An 18,660-nucleotide genomic window follows, 5' to 3' on the forward strand; every position below is an offset into this window, starting at 1 on the left:
GGTACGACACTGATTTGGGAACATCACTTATTCAGACTGAGGGGGTCATTGAACGAGAATTTTGGGAAGCCTGCTTTGAGGAAACTGAATTCACAATGAATAATGACTGCAGTGTTATTACTGTCTTATTCTGGAGCTGGTTGTTATGATGACATCACCATTCATCATTTAAAAAAAATCAACACAGATGTTCAAAACTGTCACGCTTTTAGTTTGAAAGGCGGCAGAGGTTGCACTTTTCTACAGACGCTGCATTGACACTGGCGCGCTAATGAAAGTGATGCAGACATCCGGAGAGAGGCAGACAGCTAGAGGGGAGAGGACGGAGTGTAAGCGTCTACTGATGGAAGGAGAGTTACCTTCATTCCTCTCGCCACATTGCGTCTACGATTGTAATCCGGCCATGGCCAAGTGAGGCCACCCACACCCGCGCTTTTGACTCCTCCTGGTCCGTCATCACTGCATCGGTTCGGACAGTAGTTCCTGCTTCGGGACCTCCGGGGATGAATTCGGCCGAGCAGACGGTGACCTGGCTCATCACACTGGGGGTGTTGGACTCTCCCAAGAAAAGCATTCAGGATCCAGAGGCTTTTCTCCAGACCTCACTGCAGGATGGCGCGGTGCTGTGCCGACTGTTGGAGCGCCTCCGACCCGGGACAGTGGACAAAGTATGTCGCCTATATATATATATATATATATATATATATATATATATATATAATTTTTTTCTGTAATATATGTTTGTACAAATATATTGACCACTGCCACCGCCTTGAGTACCAACCATATAAATATCATTCAAAAAGTGTGTTGTTGCTGACCTGTATGCAACAACGGACCCACAGCTAAATCATCTACATCTATTGCTGCAACTACAGTTATCTAAATTAATCCACCCAGTCTACTGTTGTTCTTCTGTTGGTACAGTTGATGCTGACGTTACCATACTACTATAATAATAATAATAATAATAATAATAATACACAGAACATTAATAATAATAATAATATAATAATAATAATAATAGTGCAGTTGATGCTGACGTTACTATACTACTATAATAATAATATAATAATAATAATAATAGTACCAAGAACATCAATAATAATAATAGTATCAATAACAATAACAATGATCTTGCTGCTGCCACTACTAATACTACTCCGTACACTGACGATGCTGTTTATATGAATAAGCAATTGGACATTTTGTATGAAAAAGCGCAAATCTATCAAGTTCGTCTAAATATTCCTGTGAGCGACTATCACTTCTGTCTCTTCCTCTGTCACCATCAGCAACCACTGCTGCTGCTAATACCATTAACAGAAGAGACACTGCCACTTCGAGAGCTACTCGCTACTTCCCACGGTCTAATTGGATTGTTTTATTTTGAAACCGGAAGTTTTGTGTATTACTCTAACCACTCTGACGCACTGGAGCGACAAATGCGCTCACAACGCCGGTCTCTGCGTTGTTTTGCACCGGGCTTGTTAAACAACAGAGTGACACACAACTGTGCTCACCAGTTTGTGTAGTTTGTAGTCGTGCCTGAAGTGACATTTGGACTTGTGTGTGTGTGAAGTTCCACCAGGAACCGCGGAGCGACACGGAGAGTCAACGCAACATCGCTGAGTTCATCAAAGGCTGCGGCAGCTTCGGCGTTGAGGTCAGTTGTTTGCCATAGAAACGAGTGTTTACTCTCATGGACTCATATTAAACACACTGTACGTTCCATATGTAATAACTAGTGAATTCAGATTCTTTAGCCTTCAGTTTGGCTGCCTTTATCTTGTTGAAAATACTGAGAACAATGGCAGCAAGGCGCATATTCACGCTTTGAATGAAACATATTCAGCAACTAGCAGTATTGAAGTTGTGTTCAATAATAATGCGATGCTCACCTTATGGGCGTGGCCTCACGCCGTCACCATAGATACGTGCTCCACCGTCGCTCAGTGTGATGTTAACTGACGTTTTTGAGACCTGAACTATGGTTTAAACTAGTGCTGTCAGTCGATTAAAAAAATTAATCGAATTAATTCCAGGATTTTGAAATTAATTAATCGAATTTATCGCATTTTAATGTCATATCTGCTAAAGGTTTCCTGATAAATAATTTGAGTTCTAGGTCATTAAAAATTGTAGTGCATGACTAATCAATTGAATACAGTAAGAAGAGAAGATTTGAAATCCAATTTTTTATTGGTGAACTGTGCATCATAAATGAAATCCAAAAGTAAAGGTCAAGCGCATCCGCAAACCAGTTAGGCCAGGTGCATTATTCAAAAACAAATACAGCAATACAGTTAAATACATAAAATAAAGCTGTTTTCAAAAATGTAAAACAAACAGCAATACAGTTAAATAAATAAAATAAGGCTGTTTTAAAAAATGTAATATACATACAGCGATTCAGTTAAATAAATACAATTCTAAAATAAAATAAGGCTGTCTCAAAAAGGCACTTAAGCTCAATATAGCAATTCAAAAATGAATAATAGAAGTAGAACACACCTCTAAACTAGGCAAAATGAAGACCCGTGGATACTCATAATTAATTGCGCTGTATTTTTTAACGTGTTAAATTGTGGCGTAATTAATTAATTGAATTAACACGTTAAAATGACAGCACTAGTTTAAACAGATTATTACAGTGTTTTGTTTGGCTGTGGTTTTTCTATTTGGGTCATTAAGAGCGTTGATAGTCCAACATTAATTTTACAATAATGCAGTTATTTGCAGTTTTCAAACAACAGCTTGAGACTTGCAATTTCAAACTCACCCTATTCTCCAGATCGACTTCCTCCACGGACAATTTTTATTTATTACTCTGCAGTCATTGTCACGTTTAACATCATTGTTGATCCCTTTTCTAGTTGGGGGTTCACAGATGTAAACTGTTTATTTCTTCAGCGGAGAACAAGGCCAGTCATGATCATTACCGATTTTATATGTGCTTCAACTTCAATGAATTTGCAAAAATTGAATTCCTCTTTTCCCACGGCTGGGATTGAAAGCAAATAGTCGAATGACAGCATCAATTGAAAACTAAATTGAATGACTTTTTTTTTTATTTTGCTTTCACAACGTGGACCATGCCAGGCTTACCCCCCCACACACACAAACACACACATATATACACACACATATTGATCTTTGCCATGGAAAAACACATTCAGTCATTACAGGATTAGTGGATTATGTAACATGAGAGTCTGGCCTGGAGAAATGTAACAAGGTTATCATATATCCCAGAAACATTAGTGATGATTGCTGCGAGAGCTTCATATCTTGAGGTCACGATGAAAGCGTGGTCTGAGGTGATGGGAGCTGGACAGAATGAGTTAAGTCTGCCACTTTGTGCGAAGCTATGACTCCTGGAATGCAGTGTATACAGTTACACTGCGGAACAGTTTTGAATCAGATTAAACATTTAGCTTGTTGGATTTGACAACAGGCGATCAAAGCAGTGGAAGTTACCGACTACAGATACCTCTACACCTGTCACGGACGCTGCTCCGTCGAAGAGCATTTCCGCTTCAATTATTACAAGTCTGGGCTGAATTGTGTACGATGATGAAAGTCTATGAACTGTAAAACACGCGGTGTGTCAGTGTGTTTTGGGATACATAAGATTAGGGGTCTCTATGTTTTAGTTTTAGCCGTGTGTGTGTGTGTGTGTGTGTGACAGGAGATTACTAGTCGCAGCTCAGACTCACAATAATCCTGCTCCAGACTGCACTTGGGGCATGAATGTAAATCTCTGGTACAGGCAGGTTAAAATCACGAACAAGGGATCATTTATGTGATCAATGAAGTGATCCCTGAAGTAAACTATAACTGTGTTTTCATCTCATACTTAGCAGGATTGAATGTTTATGCATAAACCATTTCCACTTCCTGTTTCTTTAGCCCTTTGAGGTCTGCGACCTCCTGCAGGGATTGAACTTCCCCAAGGTCCTAAACACCCTGGTCGCCCTCAGTAAAGCAACAGAAGGTAAAAAAAGTTCAATATTCTGTAACCACTAGTATGTTGTAATGTTCATAAGAGAAACTATTTGTTCAGATCCAGGTGTTGGCACGTGTGTGCCGCACTCTTCCTCGTCCAGGATCAAGTCCTTCGACTCCCTGAACACCCAGACGCGCTCCTCCAAGCTGCTGCAGCCTCAGTATAGAAGCCTGGTGAGTTTCCATAGCAACGCCGGCTTTACAAATCCCTGGTGGAACCCAAAGGGATGACAGAGTATCACAATAAAAGTGATGAAGGTGAGTCTTGCCCTCCACTTGCAAACAGTACGGCTGTGTGTTCTCCTCTGGCAGGACATGTCAGAAGGCAACGGGTGTGGCCGTTTGCTGGTCAAGGCGCGCTTCCCCTTCTCGCAGACGAATGAGGACGAGCTGTCGTTCTCCAAGGGTGACATCATCAGCGTAAACAGGCAGGAGGAAGGAGGCTGGTGGGAGGGTTCTCTAAATGGCAAGACAGGCTGGTTTCCAAGTAACTACGTACGCGAATTGAAAGGAAGCGGTGCGTTGAATTCGATGGCTTCGTGATTGTTTCATTGCTACTGACACAACATTTGCAATTGACATATTGGGTCTCACAATACGATTTGACTGGGCAGCCGCCCTGTCTAAGTGTAAGCTACATGAGAGAAATGAAATGGTCCTCTAGAACCAAGTTACATTTTGGGAAGGATTTTGATGCCAGAAACAGATTCAAACACTGATGTGCTTTTGCTCACATCCACTCTTTTTGCTGCAGCATGATGACATAAATAGGTCAGTTGCCTCCTCCGAAACTATAATCGAGCTTGTGTTATATTTAGATCAATAATTAACATCAGCTTCTTTTCTGCTGGAGGTAACTGGTGTTACTGAGTGGGACAGGAAATAAGGAAGGAAGCTCCCCCAAGCAAACAAAGGAGGGAAGTTCCAGAGCTGCTGTTTCCTGCCAAAAAGAAAAAAAATATCCTAATAAGTGAGGAATTGAAAGAACTGGCAAAACTGCTAAACTAATTTCCAATTCAGAATAGCAGTTTAGGAGTTCAAAAACAGATCATACGGTCTAAGGCAAGAGATTCATATTGTTCTTAAAACCTGCTCAAACATTTACATGAATGGAAAATACAATTCTCTCCTTTTGCCTTTTATTCAGCAGACAAGACATTGGACAGGCAAAAGTCCGGGACCCTGAAAAGCCCCCCGAAATCCTTGGACGCCAATATCATCAGCAAAACCTACTACAATGTGGTGAGTAGTGCCGAAATACTCCAGCCAAAGTGGGTCATTTTGGTGTAAAGAAAGTGAGCTTGCTGCAAACGGGACAGAATGAATGTAGCGTGGACACTTACAACCACAGCGCCGCCGCATGTGAGCAATAATTAGGGTTCGGTTCAATATCCAATCAACCAATTAATGTGGGCATGAAGATGTGTGTGTGTGTGAGACCGCTGGGAGGACAGGGGGGGGTTGCCTGTCTTCTCTGACATGAGTGTGTGTGCGCGCGACTGCAGTCAGGCTAATGTAGGTTACTGCTTCCATTCCAGTGGTTTCTAGGGCAGCCTGCCTCTGGGTGGTTACTGCTGTCTGTCTGCATGTGTTTGAATAATACAGTGAGCTGCCTCTGTCTTTGTGGGCTCTTCACCTGAGTACCACAGGAACCCAGAAGTCAAATCCAGTCCCAGACACAAAGATCTTCAAGTTATTAATAGAACGTCTGCTCAGTCTCTAGTGTCTGTGTGTGTGTGTGTGTGTGTGTGTGTGGGTTACATCATTTTAACGTAGATAAAAACAATCTGACTCATACTCATCTGGAGCAGTAATAATTTTTCATGATTTTTTTTAGGTCCTGCAAAATATCCTGGAAGCAGAGACCGAATATTCCAGAGAACTTCAAAATCTTCTGGGCTCGTACATGCGCTCGCTTCAACCCACAGAGAGGTGAATATTATACTGTAAAATCTGACGTGTCACAGTGGCCCACCTTCACTTTCATGGACAATAGTGAGTCCATGCATGAAGGATTCCCTCTTGTTAGTTGTCACATGGTGAATAACTGACTGGATGTGTTTCGCAGACTAAGCGCATTGGACATCAGCCACATTCAGGGAAACCTGGAGGAGATCTCAACCTTCCAGCAGATGCTGGTTCAGTCTCTGGAGGAGCGCACCAAGTCAGTAAATCATCATGACAAACACTGTTTTCAACTGACAGTAATCATAGTCTCACATCATATTCTGCCGTATTGCTGACTTTCAGTTAACATGGTTGTTTATCTGTGCTTAGGTAGAACCTCATGAGGTGACAGCAAAACTGATTTTTTAACCTTTAATGTTGTGTCTGTGTTTCTTCCATCATAGTCAATGTGAAATGTTGAATTAAAGTAGATGCATTTCATGTCCCTCAAAAATACATGAGCTCAAGTCGTGTTTACAGGTGTACAGCATGTGGCACACAGACAGACTCAGGCACGAAATGAAAGTGAAGCAGTTTAATGAACACAAACAGTAAGAAGAAAAGAGGATGTCAATCAACTGGGCGTAAACCAACCAAGGCAAGGAACCGAATCTGAAAATAGGGACAAACAGGAGAACCATGAACATAAAACAGCAAATAAAACAAGAATAGTTGGTTGGACCAGAGTGCTGACCACCGCAAGCGCGTGATGGTCCAACTCATCACGGCAGAATAAAACGTTTAGATTAGATTCGAAGTTTGGGATGTTACGGCAGCATACTAACATTAAAGACATGGACAAAGCAACAACATACTGAACACTACTCAATACAAAATGTCCTGTAATAATCAGGATTATTCTGAGAATTGTTATATAAAATGTATATAACATTAAATACATAAGAATCTGAATTATGTGTAATCTTGGTGTGATTTTTTTTAAACATTTTTCGATTTTCTCCTTATTTTGCAATATTTTTGAGGCAAAATCTAACCTGAATTTCAGCCTCTACCCTTCTGTTCTTCTGTCTTTTGGCTGGGCAGCCCTTCACAACGGTCACAGTATATAATGTGGCCCTTAAAGAAATCAAATCCGCCCCCCCTGATCCTTGCCCAACAGTGGTCAGTTGTATTCATCATTGAGGAATAGACTCTCCTCTGTACTCTCTCTCTCTCTGTCTCCCATGTCTCTCTCGGCTGACACAGTCAGCTTCAGTTATTATCTATACATTGTCTCCACACAGACCCCCCGAGAACCAGCAAAGGATCGGGGGCTTCTTCTTGAGCCTGATGCCCCAGATGAAGACCCTCTATGTTGCCTACTGCTCCAACCACCCGTCTGCTGTCCACGTGCTCACCCAGCACAGGTGTTGTCCTGGAGCAAAACTGGCTGCCAATCACTAGGCCAAAATCTTCTGAAATACATTTGCTTTGAATCGTAGTGAGGAGCTGGGGGAGTACATGGAGTCCAAGGGGGCTTCCAGTCCAGGGATCTTGACTCTGACCACAAGCTTGAGTAAACCTTTCACTCGACTAGAGCGATACCCGACCCTGCTCAAAGAACTGGACCGACACATGGAGGTCTGTGGTTTTGATTTCAGGCATTTCCATTCACTGCTGCAGTAAACCAACCCCCCTCTGTTAGGACCAACATCCAGACAGACTGGACCTTCAAACTTCCATGGCATCCTTCAAAAGCCTCGCTGTAAGACAAACACACACATACACTCACACATACACAAGAACACAGACATGAATAGGTTTGAGATTGGAATAAACTCTGAACCAGGCTTTCAGCTTGAGTTCTTCAGTGGCACTGAATTCATAATTTCATGTTTCCATCAGCCGCACTATGGTGCTGCAAGCATGTGACACTGACGCTATTTCGTCACACTCAGCGCCCCCTCTGACTCCCAGCTCACTATCATTGAGCTACTTTCTCATGTACACGGTTTTTCAACTGTGCACCCAGGAGCCAGTCAAATGTTTTTACACATGACGCGTCTCTGAGAGAATAATGTTGTTCTGAAGCTGAGGGCAAGCATGTTAAAAATGTGTCTCATAATTCCCCAAGATTGTGATAAAATCGAAACAGTTATTTAAAATAAATAAATACATGAATCCTAATTTATATCTTGCCACATTGCCCACCCCTTGCTGGCGACATTTTTAAACTAATACATTTTCTGCAATTTGTTTCTGCAAATAACTACAGCTACAATTTTTCACAAATTTTCATTCGGACTTTTGACTAAACACAACTGTGCTTTGGCCGAGGTTCCTTTAGTGGTTATGAGCCTGGGATCTTTTCAATGAAGCAAGTGTGCCATGGCTTAAAAATGGCTTAAAAAATGTCTTGGCTGCCTAAAAGTAGGGCATCTAATTTTCCAAGATGCCCAGGCGTCCTGCTATCTAAAACCCTGCAATGAACAGTAACAGTTATTATTTGTTAAATAATAGTGAAAGAACTAAAGAACAGATTTCAGTGTAAAAAACTAACCAACACAGGAGAGTTTAGTCTGTTCTTAAAGGATGTGTAATCAGTGTTTTACTTGTGTGCTTTGCTTGATTCCTTTCCAGATTGAATGTCAGGAAGTGAGGAAGAAGAAGGACCTGGAGTTGCAGATTTTAACAGAGCCAATCCGGAACTGGGAGGGCGACGATATCAGAACGCTGGGCCCAGTTCTTTTCATGTCCCAGACGGCGGTCCACACTCAAGAATGTCAGGTATGAACTCCATTTTCACACCCCCAAGAGCGTGTGTGTCCAGGACCCCAGTGTGTGACACAAAGTCTCCTTGCCACAGGAGTCCAACGAATGTTACCTGGTCTTGTTCCCCCACACGCTGATCATCCTCTCAGCCAGTCTAAGAATGAGTGGCTTCATCTACCAGGTACCTTTTCCACCAGTTCATTCAGCTTCGAAAACACAAATAAATTGTATTTTAGTAATGCTATCCAGACTATCATGGCCTTTGAGTGCCAGTTACGCCATCACCCTGTCTGTTCCTCAGGAATTATTTTGACCAAATTGAATGATTTCCGACAATTTTTATGCCGTTGCTACGTTCTCACCTCAGTCCCTTGTGACGTTAACACCAGTGTGTCTGCAGGGTCGGATCCCTCTGTCAGGAATGCTGATCTCCAGGATAGAGGACGGCGAGAACCTTCGAAATGCTTTTGAAATTACTGGTCAGAATCTTTTCATCATGTCTTCAGTGTGTGTTTTCTGAGCTGAACATATTTGGGGTAGCTACTGTACACAGGGCAGCACCCTGGAGTGCTCCCCACATTTGATACGTTTTCAAAAAATTGCCACTCAACAAATGTATGAGTGCCTGGAGGAAACCTTGACTAACGCCTCACAAGAAGGGTCCAGGTTTGTGATCCAGGGGAGATCAAACTAGAATTAAAGTGGGGACGCTTGCAGGACTGACCACTCCACCGCTATACTGCCTGTTAGAGTTATACCTGATTCCTTTTCTGGATCCTCTTTGCACATCATATGTGAGGGAAATAACTCAAACGTCAGCGAAGCTGACCAAGTCATCAGTATCATAGATGTGATCTCTACAGGTGCCCAGTGTGAGAGGATGCAGGTCGCCTGCAACAGCCAGAAGGATCTTCAAGACTGGCTGGACCTTCTCACCAAACACACGCATTCTCCTGCAGCACACAGGATTCGCTCTGTCTGCCACACGGTAAGCTACCTGTGTTCACCATCGTCCACCTGTCTTGTCTTTCTTTAACCTTTCCTGCTCCGTCTAGTTGCCCCTGCAGCCCGTCACGCCCTGTAGACACTCTGAGTCTCGGGTTGGGAGCAGTGGAAGCATCTACCACACCCTTCCTCACCTGTCAGTGCAAAGCAGCAGCCCCATGTGGGGTCCTCTGGAGCCACTCAGCACCCCCAAACCCTGGAGCCAGAGCTGCCTTCGCCCAGCTCCTCCGCTCCGACCTTCTGCTGCTCTCAGTAACAATCAGGTGGCTACACACTGCAGCTGTACTTCATCATTGGCATTATGTTCTGGGAGCTTCCTCTGTCCCCTAGTTCAGTGTTTTTCAACCGGTGAGCGAGCGTCATGTGCATCATGGGAAATGATCCAGTTTCACCTCATTTGTCCAGAGATAGAGGTGGACAATATGATGACATTAAATCATGAACCTTTTGAACGTGTTGATGATCTACCAATGTGAGGAGATCACACTCACACTCTTTCTATACACTATAGATCTATGCTCCTCTTCCCTCACACTCACAGTGAAGAAGCCGGTCAAATGCACAACTTCCCAAACTTTATAGACACTCAGTGACAGGCAAAGTTTGCTTTGTGGTTTAAAAGTCAGCTAAAAACTAAATGCAGACCCAAATGCATCTGCTCCAAAATGTGAAGAAAGAAAGAATAATTGTAGTTATGAAGCAAGTTGAGTCAAAGAATGTTAAAGATATATCTGGAAATTCCCTAAACTAGAATAAATCATACCAAAGAGATTGTGATGAAATCTAAACAAATATTTAAAATAAATAATAAATCGTGATATATGCCATATAGGCCAAACAATACATTTTCTGCAATTTGTTCCAAATTTGTTGCAAATAGCCAAAATAGCTGAGCGTCACTAGCTAAAGACTTTCACAAATTGACAGTGATTTTCTACAGGACTTTCGACCAAGCAGAATTGCTCTGTGGCCGAGGTTCCTTTGGTGGTTTTGAGCCTTGGATTAAAACAGGTTGAAAAACACTGAACATGTTTAATGTTTTTAAGATGAAACAGAGGGATTGCCTTATTAGTCATGTGTCCTAGCATCAATATTTTTGTTTGCAGGACTTGAGTAAAAGCCCCAAAAACATGAAGAAACTGCTGCCAAAAAGGAAGCCAGAAAGAAAGCCTTCGGAGGAAGACTTCACTGTCAGAAAGAGTGAGATCAGTTTCTTAACAAAGGTTTCGCACCATGAGGATCTCTCCGCTTCAGTGTGAAGAGTCCTCTAACCTCAATTTTTTCGATGCGGTCCGGCAGGTACGGCTGCGCTGGAGGAGGACGCTCAGATCCTGAAGGTGATCGAGGCTTACTGCACGAGTGCCAAGACGCGACAGACTCTCAACTCCAGTGAGTTTGCTCAAGCATGTTCCCTGTCAGAGAACACAAGAAATAGATTCTGACATCTATTCTCTGCTTCTTTAACAACTTATTTTTTCGGATTCCAGCTCTAACCATGCTCTCTCTCTTTTCTCTCTTTGTCCCTCATTCTTTTCTTTAATGTAAATTTTTTCTTTCTTATCTTTTTACCCTTCCCCTTCCCTTTTAAATACCCTGTGTGTGTCTTGCCTCTTATCATTTTGTTCCACATCTCCATTATAATTCATTCCAATTGCCAACCTCCCCTCACATGGTTTGTATTCCTCCTGCTCCGTGCTTCCATCCCAACTCTCTCTCTGCTTGTTGCCTGATGGTACAGCCTGGCAAGGGACTGACCTCATGCACAATCACGTACTCGCGGACTCCAGCCTCACCGTTGCTGGTAACGCCGGCAACCCACCATGTCCCGATCAGTCAGAGGACTCGGATTATGACAGTATTTGGACCACCCATAGTTATAGGACTGCCTCGTTCTCCCGTAAGATTTTGGTGTTAAAGTGGAAAGAACAAATAGCACTGTGTGTAGTTTTAGTTGGCTGTAGTGTTTAATCTTTCTCATGTCTTCGCCGGAATGTGGTTGACATTTTTGTACTTTCCTCATCAGGCTCCAGCAGGAGGGATGTTCACATGTTGTTTCCAGAGGAGGAGAAAATCATTGTGGAGGAAACCAGGAGCAACGGACAAACTGTCGTGGAGGAGAGGTGAGCAACATGAATACTGAGATCAGCAAACACCTTTTGCACAGAGGCACGTCACTTCCAATCAGTTCCTGTCATGGATGGTTGAGAGAAAGTGCTCCACAGTGTATCCACTGAAAAATTACCCAATGCGTTCCTTCTACTACTTTTTGGTGTCCTTGAGTAGAGCAGTGCATGCGACGGGTGGCGACAACTGTTGAGGTTGATCTCTGACTGAAGAGTAGAGGCTGGAGTGAAAGGGAAGCTTTACAGGACAGTAGTGAAACCTGTCATGCTGTATGGTTTAAAAACAGTAGTTCAGACATGCAAACAGGAAGCAGAGATAGAAGAGTCCGAGGTGAAGGTCCTCAGGTTTTCATTGGGAGTGACTTCAAAGGACATGATTATTACGAGTGTATACGCCCCAGTGGAGAAGTTACAGATATCCATCCTCTTCCGCTTATCCGTTTCCGGGTCGCATGAGCAGCAGCTACAAAAGGCTGCGCCAAATGTCATTCCCCCGGCCAACATCCACCAGCTCCAACTGGGAGATCCCGAGATGCTTCCAGGCCAGTGAAGAGATGTAATCGCTGCACCTGGTCCTGGGTCGACCCCTCTGTCTCCTCCCTGGCTGTGTCTGACACACCTCCAACAGGATGCCTCTGGGGGGCGTGATGCCCAAACCACCTCAACTGACTCCTCTCAACGCAGAGAAGCAGCTGCTCTACTCCCTACTCTCCTGAGTTACAGAACTCCTCACCCCATCTCTAACAGAGACGCTTGCCACCCACAAACAAAATTTCACCCACTTGGATCCAGGATCTTGCTCTTTCCCTCATGACCCACAGCTCATGACCATAGGTGAGGGTCGGATGAAGATTGAGCTGTAAATAGAGAACTTTGCCTTTTGGCTCAGCTCTCAACAGTGCATTAGAGCGACTGCAATACCGCCCCCTGCTGCACCTATTTGCGACCCATCTTCAACTCCCTCAGCCCCAGATCTTCGACCTGGCAGTTTCACTCTCAGATGCAAACCAATCTAGCAAGAGCTGAAGGTCGCATTGTGAGGAAGCCATGAGAACCAAATCATCTGCAAATAGCAGTGGTGACTGGATCCTCATGCCACCAAAGTGCAAACCCGCCCCACCAGAGCTGCGCCTCAAAATCCTGTCCATCTGAACCAAGAACAGGACTTACAGATACATTTACTGAAATGATTGTTGCCACTGATGGTTGTGACTGTATCGCTGTGCTGGTTTGTCCAAGTGGTGATTAACAGAGGCGTCGTTTCTGTTCATTCTGGATATGTATTAGACTGTTTTGACCTCACTGTGCTGTTTCAATAACCCATCCTCACTCCCGTGGCATAGTGTATTGACTTTAGCAAAGTGGAGTGTTGCACCCTGTAGTGATGACAAAGGCAGCCTCCCACGTTGCATGTTGATGTATGAGCGTTTCTATGGAGTAAAAAAGTTTAACTTTCCCGGGTAGCTTTTCAGGCAAGTTGGTCAGTTGTCACCAGTCTGACCGCATGACATGTTTTACTGCTGGACAGATGCACGACTTGATCAAATGCAACCAGTTCTCAAGTTCTCTCTGTGTGACAAAAGCAGAACATGACACCCACATGCAACAATGCAGACGTCTGGGGCATAGAACTGGATGAAAGTGGGATGAGCTGCCACACCACAGGGGGGCGAAGCAGATGCCCATTTCTGTTGTAGGGTGGTTTGACGCAGGTCCAAGACCAGATCGTATTTCGCCAAATTAGTGGGTTGACCTACTTATCCCAGTAATTTCTCTGTAGTATTAGAGATACTCAAGCTAGGGAGGTGAGTCTCAGATGGTTTGGAACCAGCTAAAGAAGAATATAACAGATTCATGGATGTGGAAAAGGAGGATGTGAAGAGGACAGATGCTGTGGCAACTGCTGATGGAAAATTCAGATTAATATTCAACACTACACAAAATAATTTCCATTCTGAAAATAGTTTGCTGTGACCGTTGAAATTTTTATCCCAGTGAATGGTGTAAGAGCCTAAGTTGTCAGTGAAATTGTGTTTAAATATTATCACTTATAGAAAAAATGTTTAGCGTGAGATGATTGATGATTGAGTTTGTAAACACGTCTGTTGGACACTGTGCAGTGAACCCACCAGCTTGTAGAACAACTGGTGTTTCACTGGCTGAATGAATGGACGACCTTACGTAACTGATTTATCACATGCACATCTGCTTTGTTTCTCCAGGAGCCTGGTGGACACTGTGTACAGTCTAAAAGATGAAGTCCAGGAGCTTAAACAGGTGTGCAGCTTGCAGCTTCTCCAGTTTTGGATTCTTTCTCACCTTTGACCTTTAACCCTAATGTATTCTCATTGAACATATGAAGCCTTTTTGGTTCTTTTTACACCTGGAAGGTCAGTGATATACTTTAAATCACAGACTATTGCAAATAAGCTGCACCCACTAAACGTTTGAAGAAAAAAAGTATACATACACAATACTTGTCTCTGAGATGCAGGTGCAGTTACTGTCTCAAAGATGCTCGAGGAAGCATCACTTCTGATCAGGGTTAGAAAAAAGGGATTAGCACCAAAACTGATGAATGGTGAAGAACCTGGCAGTGTTCCGACAGCTCCTACCATCCACAGCAGTGGCATAGCGCTGACTAATCTCATTGGTCTGATGTGACAAGGCCAAATGTGTTAGTGGGAAATGTATAGTCAAGAGAGTCATTCTGTCCAATACTCATACTCATACTAATATAGTAGCTTTGCTTCAAAATAAAACCGCACATAAGATCAAATTAAAGTTTGCAAAATGGACACTTGGCTCGGACGTTTACAGTATAAATTCCTTCAGACGAAATGTGGCAAAATACTGTTATTCCCATGAGTAAGACTAGATGGCACCAATGCTCAAAAAACACTGACTGAAACTGTACTAGTGAGCTGTGGACAAATAGAAACAAGAAATGAAAGATAAACAAAAACTCTTTCCTCATTTTCATGTTCTACATAACAACAAAGGCATCAGCGAGTCCAGCCAGCAGTTCTACTGTGGTCTAGAAGGAAGAGAAGCTTGGCTGACCACGATATCTATACATCTCAACTCCATTTCTGACACTCGCATCCCGACACTATAATTCATTTTTCATCCATTTTTCAATTTTTTCACATTTTCTTTGTCTTTGTCACACTTTGTCATTCACATATCGTGGGTCGGAGGTAACGTGTCTTAATTCAAATATTTGTCAGAAATCGCTAAACATAGTTCTTTCACACTTCAATATGTGTCAAAGTGATGCTAACACTGTGGATTACTATTGACGTGGAAATCATTATAGGGCTCCTTTAAGTTGCATCAAAGGCATAAGATGCTGCTGAATGTTTGACTGATCCAAAAACTCAAAGCTGATTTGCGAGCTAAAACGGTTAAGAGATCAAAGGTATGCATACTCTGGTCCTACTCTGGAGAGGGACACGAGTAGTGCATGTCCTTTTTTGTTGAGTTTTTAAAAGAAAAAGTAACTCAAGATAGCTTTATATTCCTCACTCTCTCGTCTGCCCAGGACAACAAGAGGATGAAGAGGACTCTGGAAGAGGAGCAGCGAGCGAGGAAGGAGCTGGAGAGGATAATACGCAGAGTTCTGAAGAACATGAATGACCCAACTTGGGATGAGACAAACCTCTGAACCTCTGATGGAAAGTCAACCATTCCGAGAGCCACCGACCATCACCACTTTTAAAACAGACATAACATACTATTGTTCATTAGGCCAGAACCAAGTGACCATAAAGCTGTGAAGACACTTTGGGTTATGAACATGAAGATGCTTGATGAACTGACCAGTGAAGAGACTGACCGCCGTTGCCAAAAACATTTGTTGCTGTCTGTAAGTCTTAATATTTACCCTGAAGATGACTTTTTTTTAAACTAACAAACTGGACCCTCGTGAACTTCACATCCATCATGACTAAGCTAGCAGCCATAAAATATATCAGACAAAAATAGGAAGTAAAGAAGCCATTGTAATCTTTTCTCATTTCTGGAATAGATTAATATACTGTGACACAATCTCCTCATTGATCAGAGGGAACTGCCTAAATGTCAAAAGCAAAAATATGTTCAAGTGAGCTTCAATCCACACGTGAAAAGAACACTGTGTCTCTTGAACAAAACCACTGTGCTTCATCTTGAATGGCGAATTTCAACTCTTAACTTAAGCAATAAGTGGAACATGCACTTCTCAATATGCAATGTGCTTTATATGGATTTGTTATTTTTATATATTTTTATCTGAACTTCTCATGATTATGAAATACCTGCGGCTGGACTACAGCTCCACTTATGATGATTCCACCCTCCAAAGTAATTGAAAATCAAGTAGATCATCAATTGCAAAAAAAATGATAGTAAACGGACACTTTTGCGTTAAATCAGTTTATATTTTATAAATAATCATAACTGTTATCAAGCAATATAATGGGAAATGTCACTCTTTTGCTGTTTTTCTCTGATGATATTTATCACAATGAGTTGCAGTAATGTCTGGTTAACTACCTAAACTATTAACATGATGGCAAAATGTCACAGGGAATGTGTTGTGGTTATATTGACTCCACTGGAATATACATTTCAGGTATAAACACAATATCCAAAACTATACGAACAGTAAGACTAACTCGTATTAACCTGTAAATGCATTGTCTTTTAAATGATGTCAGTAGTGTGGATGGTTGTGCTAGTTACATCTCCTTTATTTATTCGTCTGTCTGTGAATAAAGTGTTGAATTGTGCAATAGGAACGGTCATTGATTTGGGGAAGTAAATGGAGACATCATCGGTTGATTCGTGGAAGTAGAAGACTGAAGCTAGTTACAGGAAACGCTTATAGACTCCTGCTGCACGGATAGACAGGTGACACTCGAGTGAGCAGAACCCTCTAGTGGTCGAGTCAAAGCTCAGAGTGTGAAAGTCGTAACAGTTTTCTCGTGGGAGGCAGGTACTGGGGCGAAAAGCTAGTTTTGAAAGACTTGGAGAGGCTTCAAATAGACAAATATATTCCAACTTTAACCCCAATTTTACAGTTACCACTGGCTTTTTACTCTTCTTTTTCAACGGGAAAAACCCCTCTGTGACCTGGCTGTAATAAAAATCGTGTAGGAACGCATTTAAATTTTGAAACACTATATACATTGTTGTTGTGTTGGGGTGAAAACAGGGTGAGCAGCTCTTAGGAGTTGAGTTTGACTCGGGCTGCAGCACTCTGGAGTCAAACCCAGTCACTGTTTAAATCCAGTCCTGGATGGAAATCACTGTTACTGCCCACGCGATCTTGTTGTTTTATTCAGACAAAGTGTGACATCAGTCTGCCTCAAAAATAATTCGAATAATTTTGCAACTTGCATTGTTCTCTTTTGCCTTTGTCTTTGCACTGAAGACAAACATGTTTTCTTCCTTCTTGAAGCACAAACATACGATCTTTCGACCCAACTTTAACTGACTTTCCCTCCCGGTGAGTAAACTTTCTATGGGTTGCTCACTCTTGCTTCATGCATTTCCATATGTGTGGGAAAGCGGTTTGTGGCAATACCTTTTTTGGTGTTTTCCTCATGAGATTCTTTAATGAAGTTGCAAGTCGTCTTTTATTTTACGCAGCAAAACTGCAACAAATAGTCAGCTACAGCAACCACCATATGCTACTTTTTCATGTCGTATGCAGATGGGCTCTCAAGGTTGCTCATGGGGAATAGACACACTGAAGTTGACTGTTGCAGTGACAACAATAAGGGATTGAGGAAAGTCAGTGAAAGTCTTAATGTCGGTTCAAGAATTTTATATAGGATATAGATATAGATATAGATATAGATATAGATATAGATATAGATATGGATATAGATATAGATAGATTTTTGTAGATTTTTTTTTGAGAATTTTATGTACCCCTAAACCAAGTTTCAACCTGATTAAAAGATCCCTTAAAATGTAAGATAGAACCATTGCTGACGATGAACAGTTGAAGAAAGGACTTCATTTCAATAATATACACAAGTTGACATGAGGTCTGTCACGCAGCCTCACTGTAAAAAATGTAGACAATGATTTTACAATGATTTTCATGGTACAATCATTTTCAGGAAGGAATATCACTGGGAGAAGCATAAACAGAGAGAGAGGATGTTTCTCCATGAAACCCACTAACTGGCTGCCAGACGCAATTCAACTTTGAATTCTCTTTACATTTTTTGGTACCTCTTTCCAATAATTGTTGTATACTGAAAGAAATAACTGTTAAATAGAATAACAAGTTCGTAGTAGAGTTGTCCAGAAATACCATAATGGGTTTGGACAACTAATACCGTATGTTCTTTTCCCTATTAGTGAGACCAGTATAGGTGTCCTTCTGTCCAGCACTTTAGTTATTCCTTGCATTGATAACTCATAGTTTGAGTCAACAATATTTTGAATTCAGCGCATAATTTGTATCCCCAGATATGGTTTAAATTGAGTGGCTATTTCAGGAGGATGTTTGTTCGTGGTTTAGGAACATTATCTGTGATTTGGCTTGATTCAGTTTATAACCAGAGAACTTTCTAAAAGAACTGGTAAGCTCTAATAAAGCAGCTATACTTATTTTAGGCTTCTTTGAGAAATACGATTATAACACCTACAAACGGTGATAAACAGTTTTCTTCTTGTCTAACAGATATGTCATGTTTTTATCAATGACGTGTGTTTTTATCATGTTTTTATATTAATGACTCCCTGTATAAATTATTTTCACCTACCAAGCGCTTAAGAATTTTAAATAAATAACACCATTCAAGTCGAAAGCTTTTTCAGCATCTAACCACAGCACTGCTGTATCCCGTGCTCCCACTTGCATAAT

The 18,660-nt window shown here is 42.0% G+C and overlaps 1 protein-coding gene across 4 annotated transcripts; it reads left to right on the plus strand.

Annotated features, from left to right (window-relative positions):
- Positions 1-276: 276 nt before the first annotated feature.
- Positions 277-16,648, plus strand: arhgef7b (Rho guanine nucleotide exchange factor (GEF) 7b). 4 transcript variants are annotated; one of them, XM_053851913.1, is made up of 22 exons: positions 277-668; positions 1,583-1,666; positions 3,913-3,997; positions 4,067-4,182; positions 4,321-4,525; positions 5,156-5,250; positions 5,846-5,940; positions 6,077-6,172; positions 7,200-7,322; positions 7,398-7,536; positions 7,601-7,660; positions 8,536-8,682; positions 8,762-8,848; positions 9,068-9,146; positions 9,531-9,655; positions 9,723-9,935; positions 10,779-10,872; positions 10,972-11,061; positions 11,411-11,569; positions 11,696-11,792; positions 14,018-14,072; positions 15,340-16,646. In XM_053851913.1, exons 1-22 carry the CDS (start codon positions 504-506, stop codon positions 15,460-15,462), a joined length of 2,532 nt encoding a protein of 843 aa, XP_053707888.1. In that variant the 5' UTR covers positions 277-503; the 3' UTR covers positions 15,463-16,646. The 4 variants fall into 4 exon arrangements, with proteins under 4 accessions (XP_053707888.1, XP_053707895.1, XP_053707903.1 ...); XM_053851920.1 differs by having other exon boundaries at positions 5,159-5,250; positions 15,340-16,644; XM_053851928.1 differs by lacking the exon at positions 11,411-11,569 and having other exon boundaries at positions 15,340-16,648.
- The last annotated feature ends 2,012 nt before the right edge of the window (positions 16,649-18,660 follow it).

Source organism: Synchiropus splendidus, chromosome 1 (assembly GCF_027744825.2).
Source record: "Synchiropus splendidus isolate RoL2022-P1 chromosome 1, RoL_Sspl_1.0, whole genome shotgun sequence".
Classification (NCBI taxonomy): domain Eukaryota; kingdom Metazoa; phylum Chordata; class Actinopteri; order Syngnathiformes; family Callionymidae; genus Synchiropus; species Synchiropus splendidus.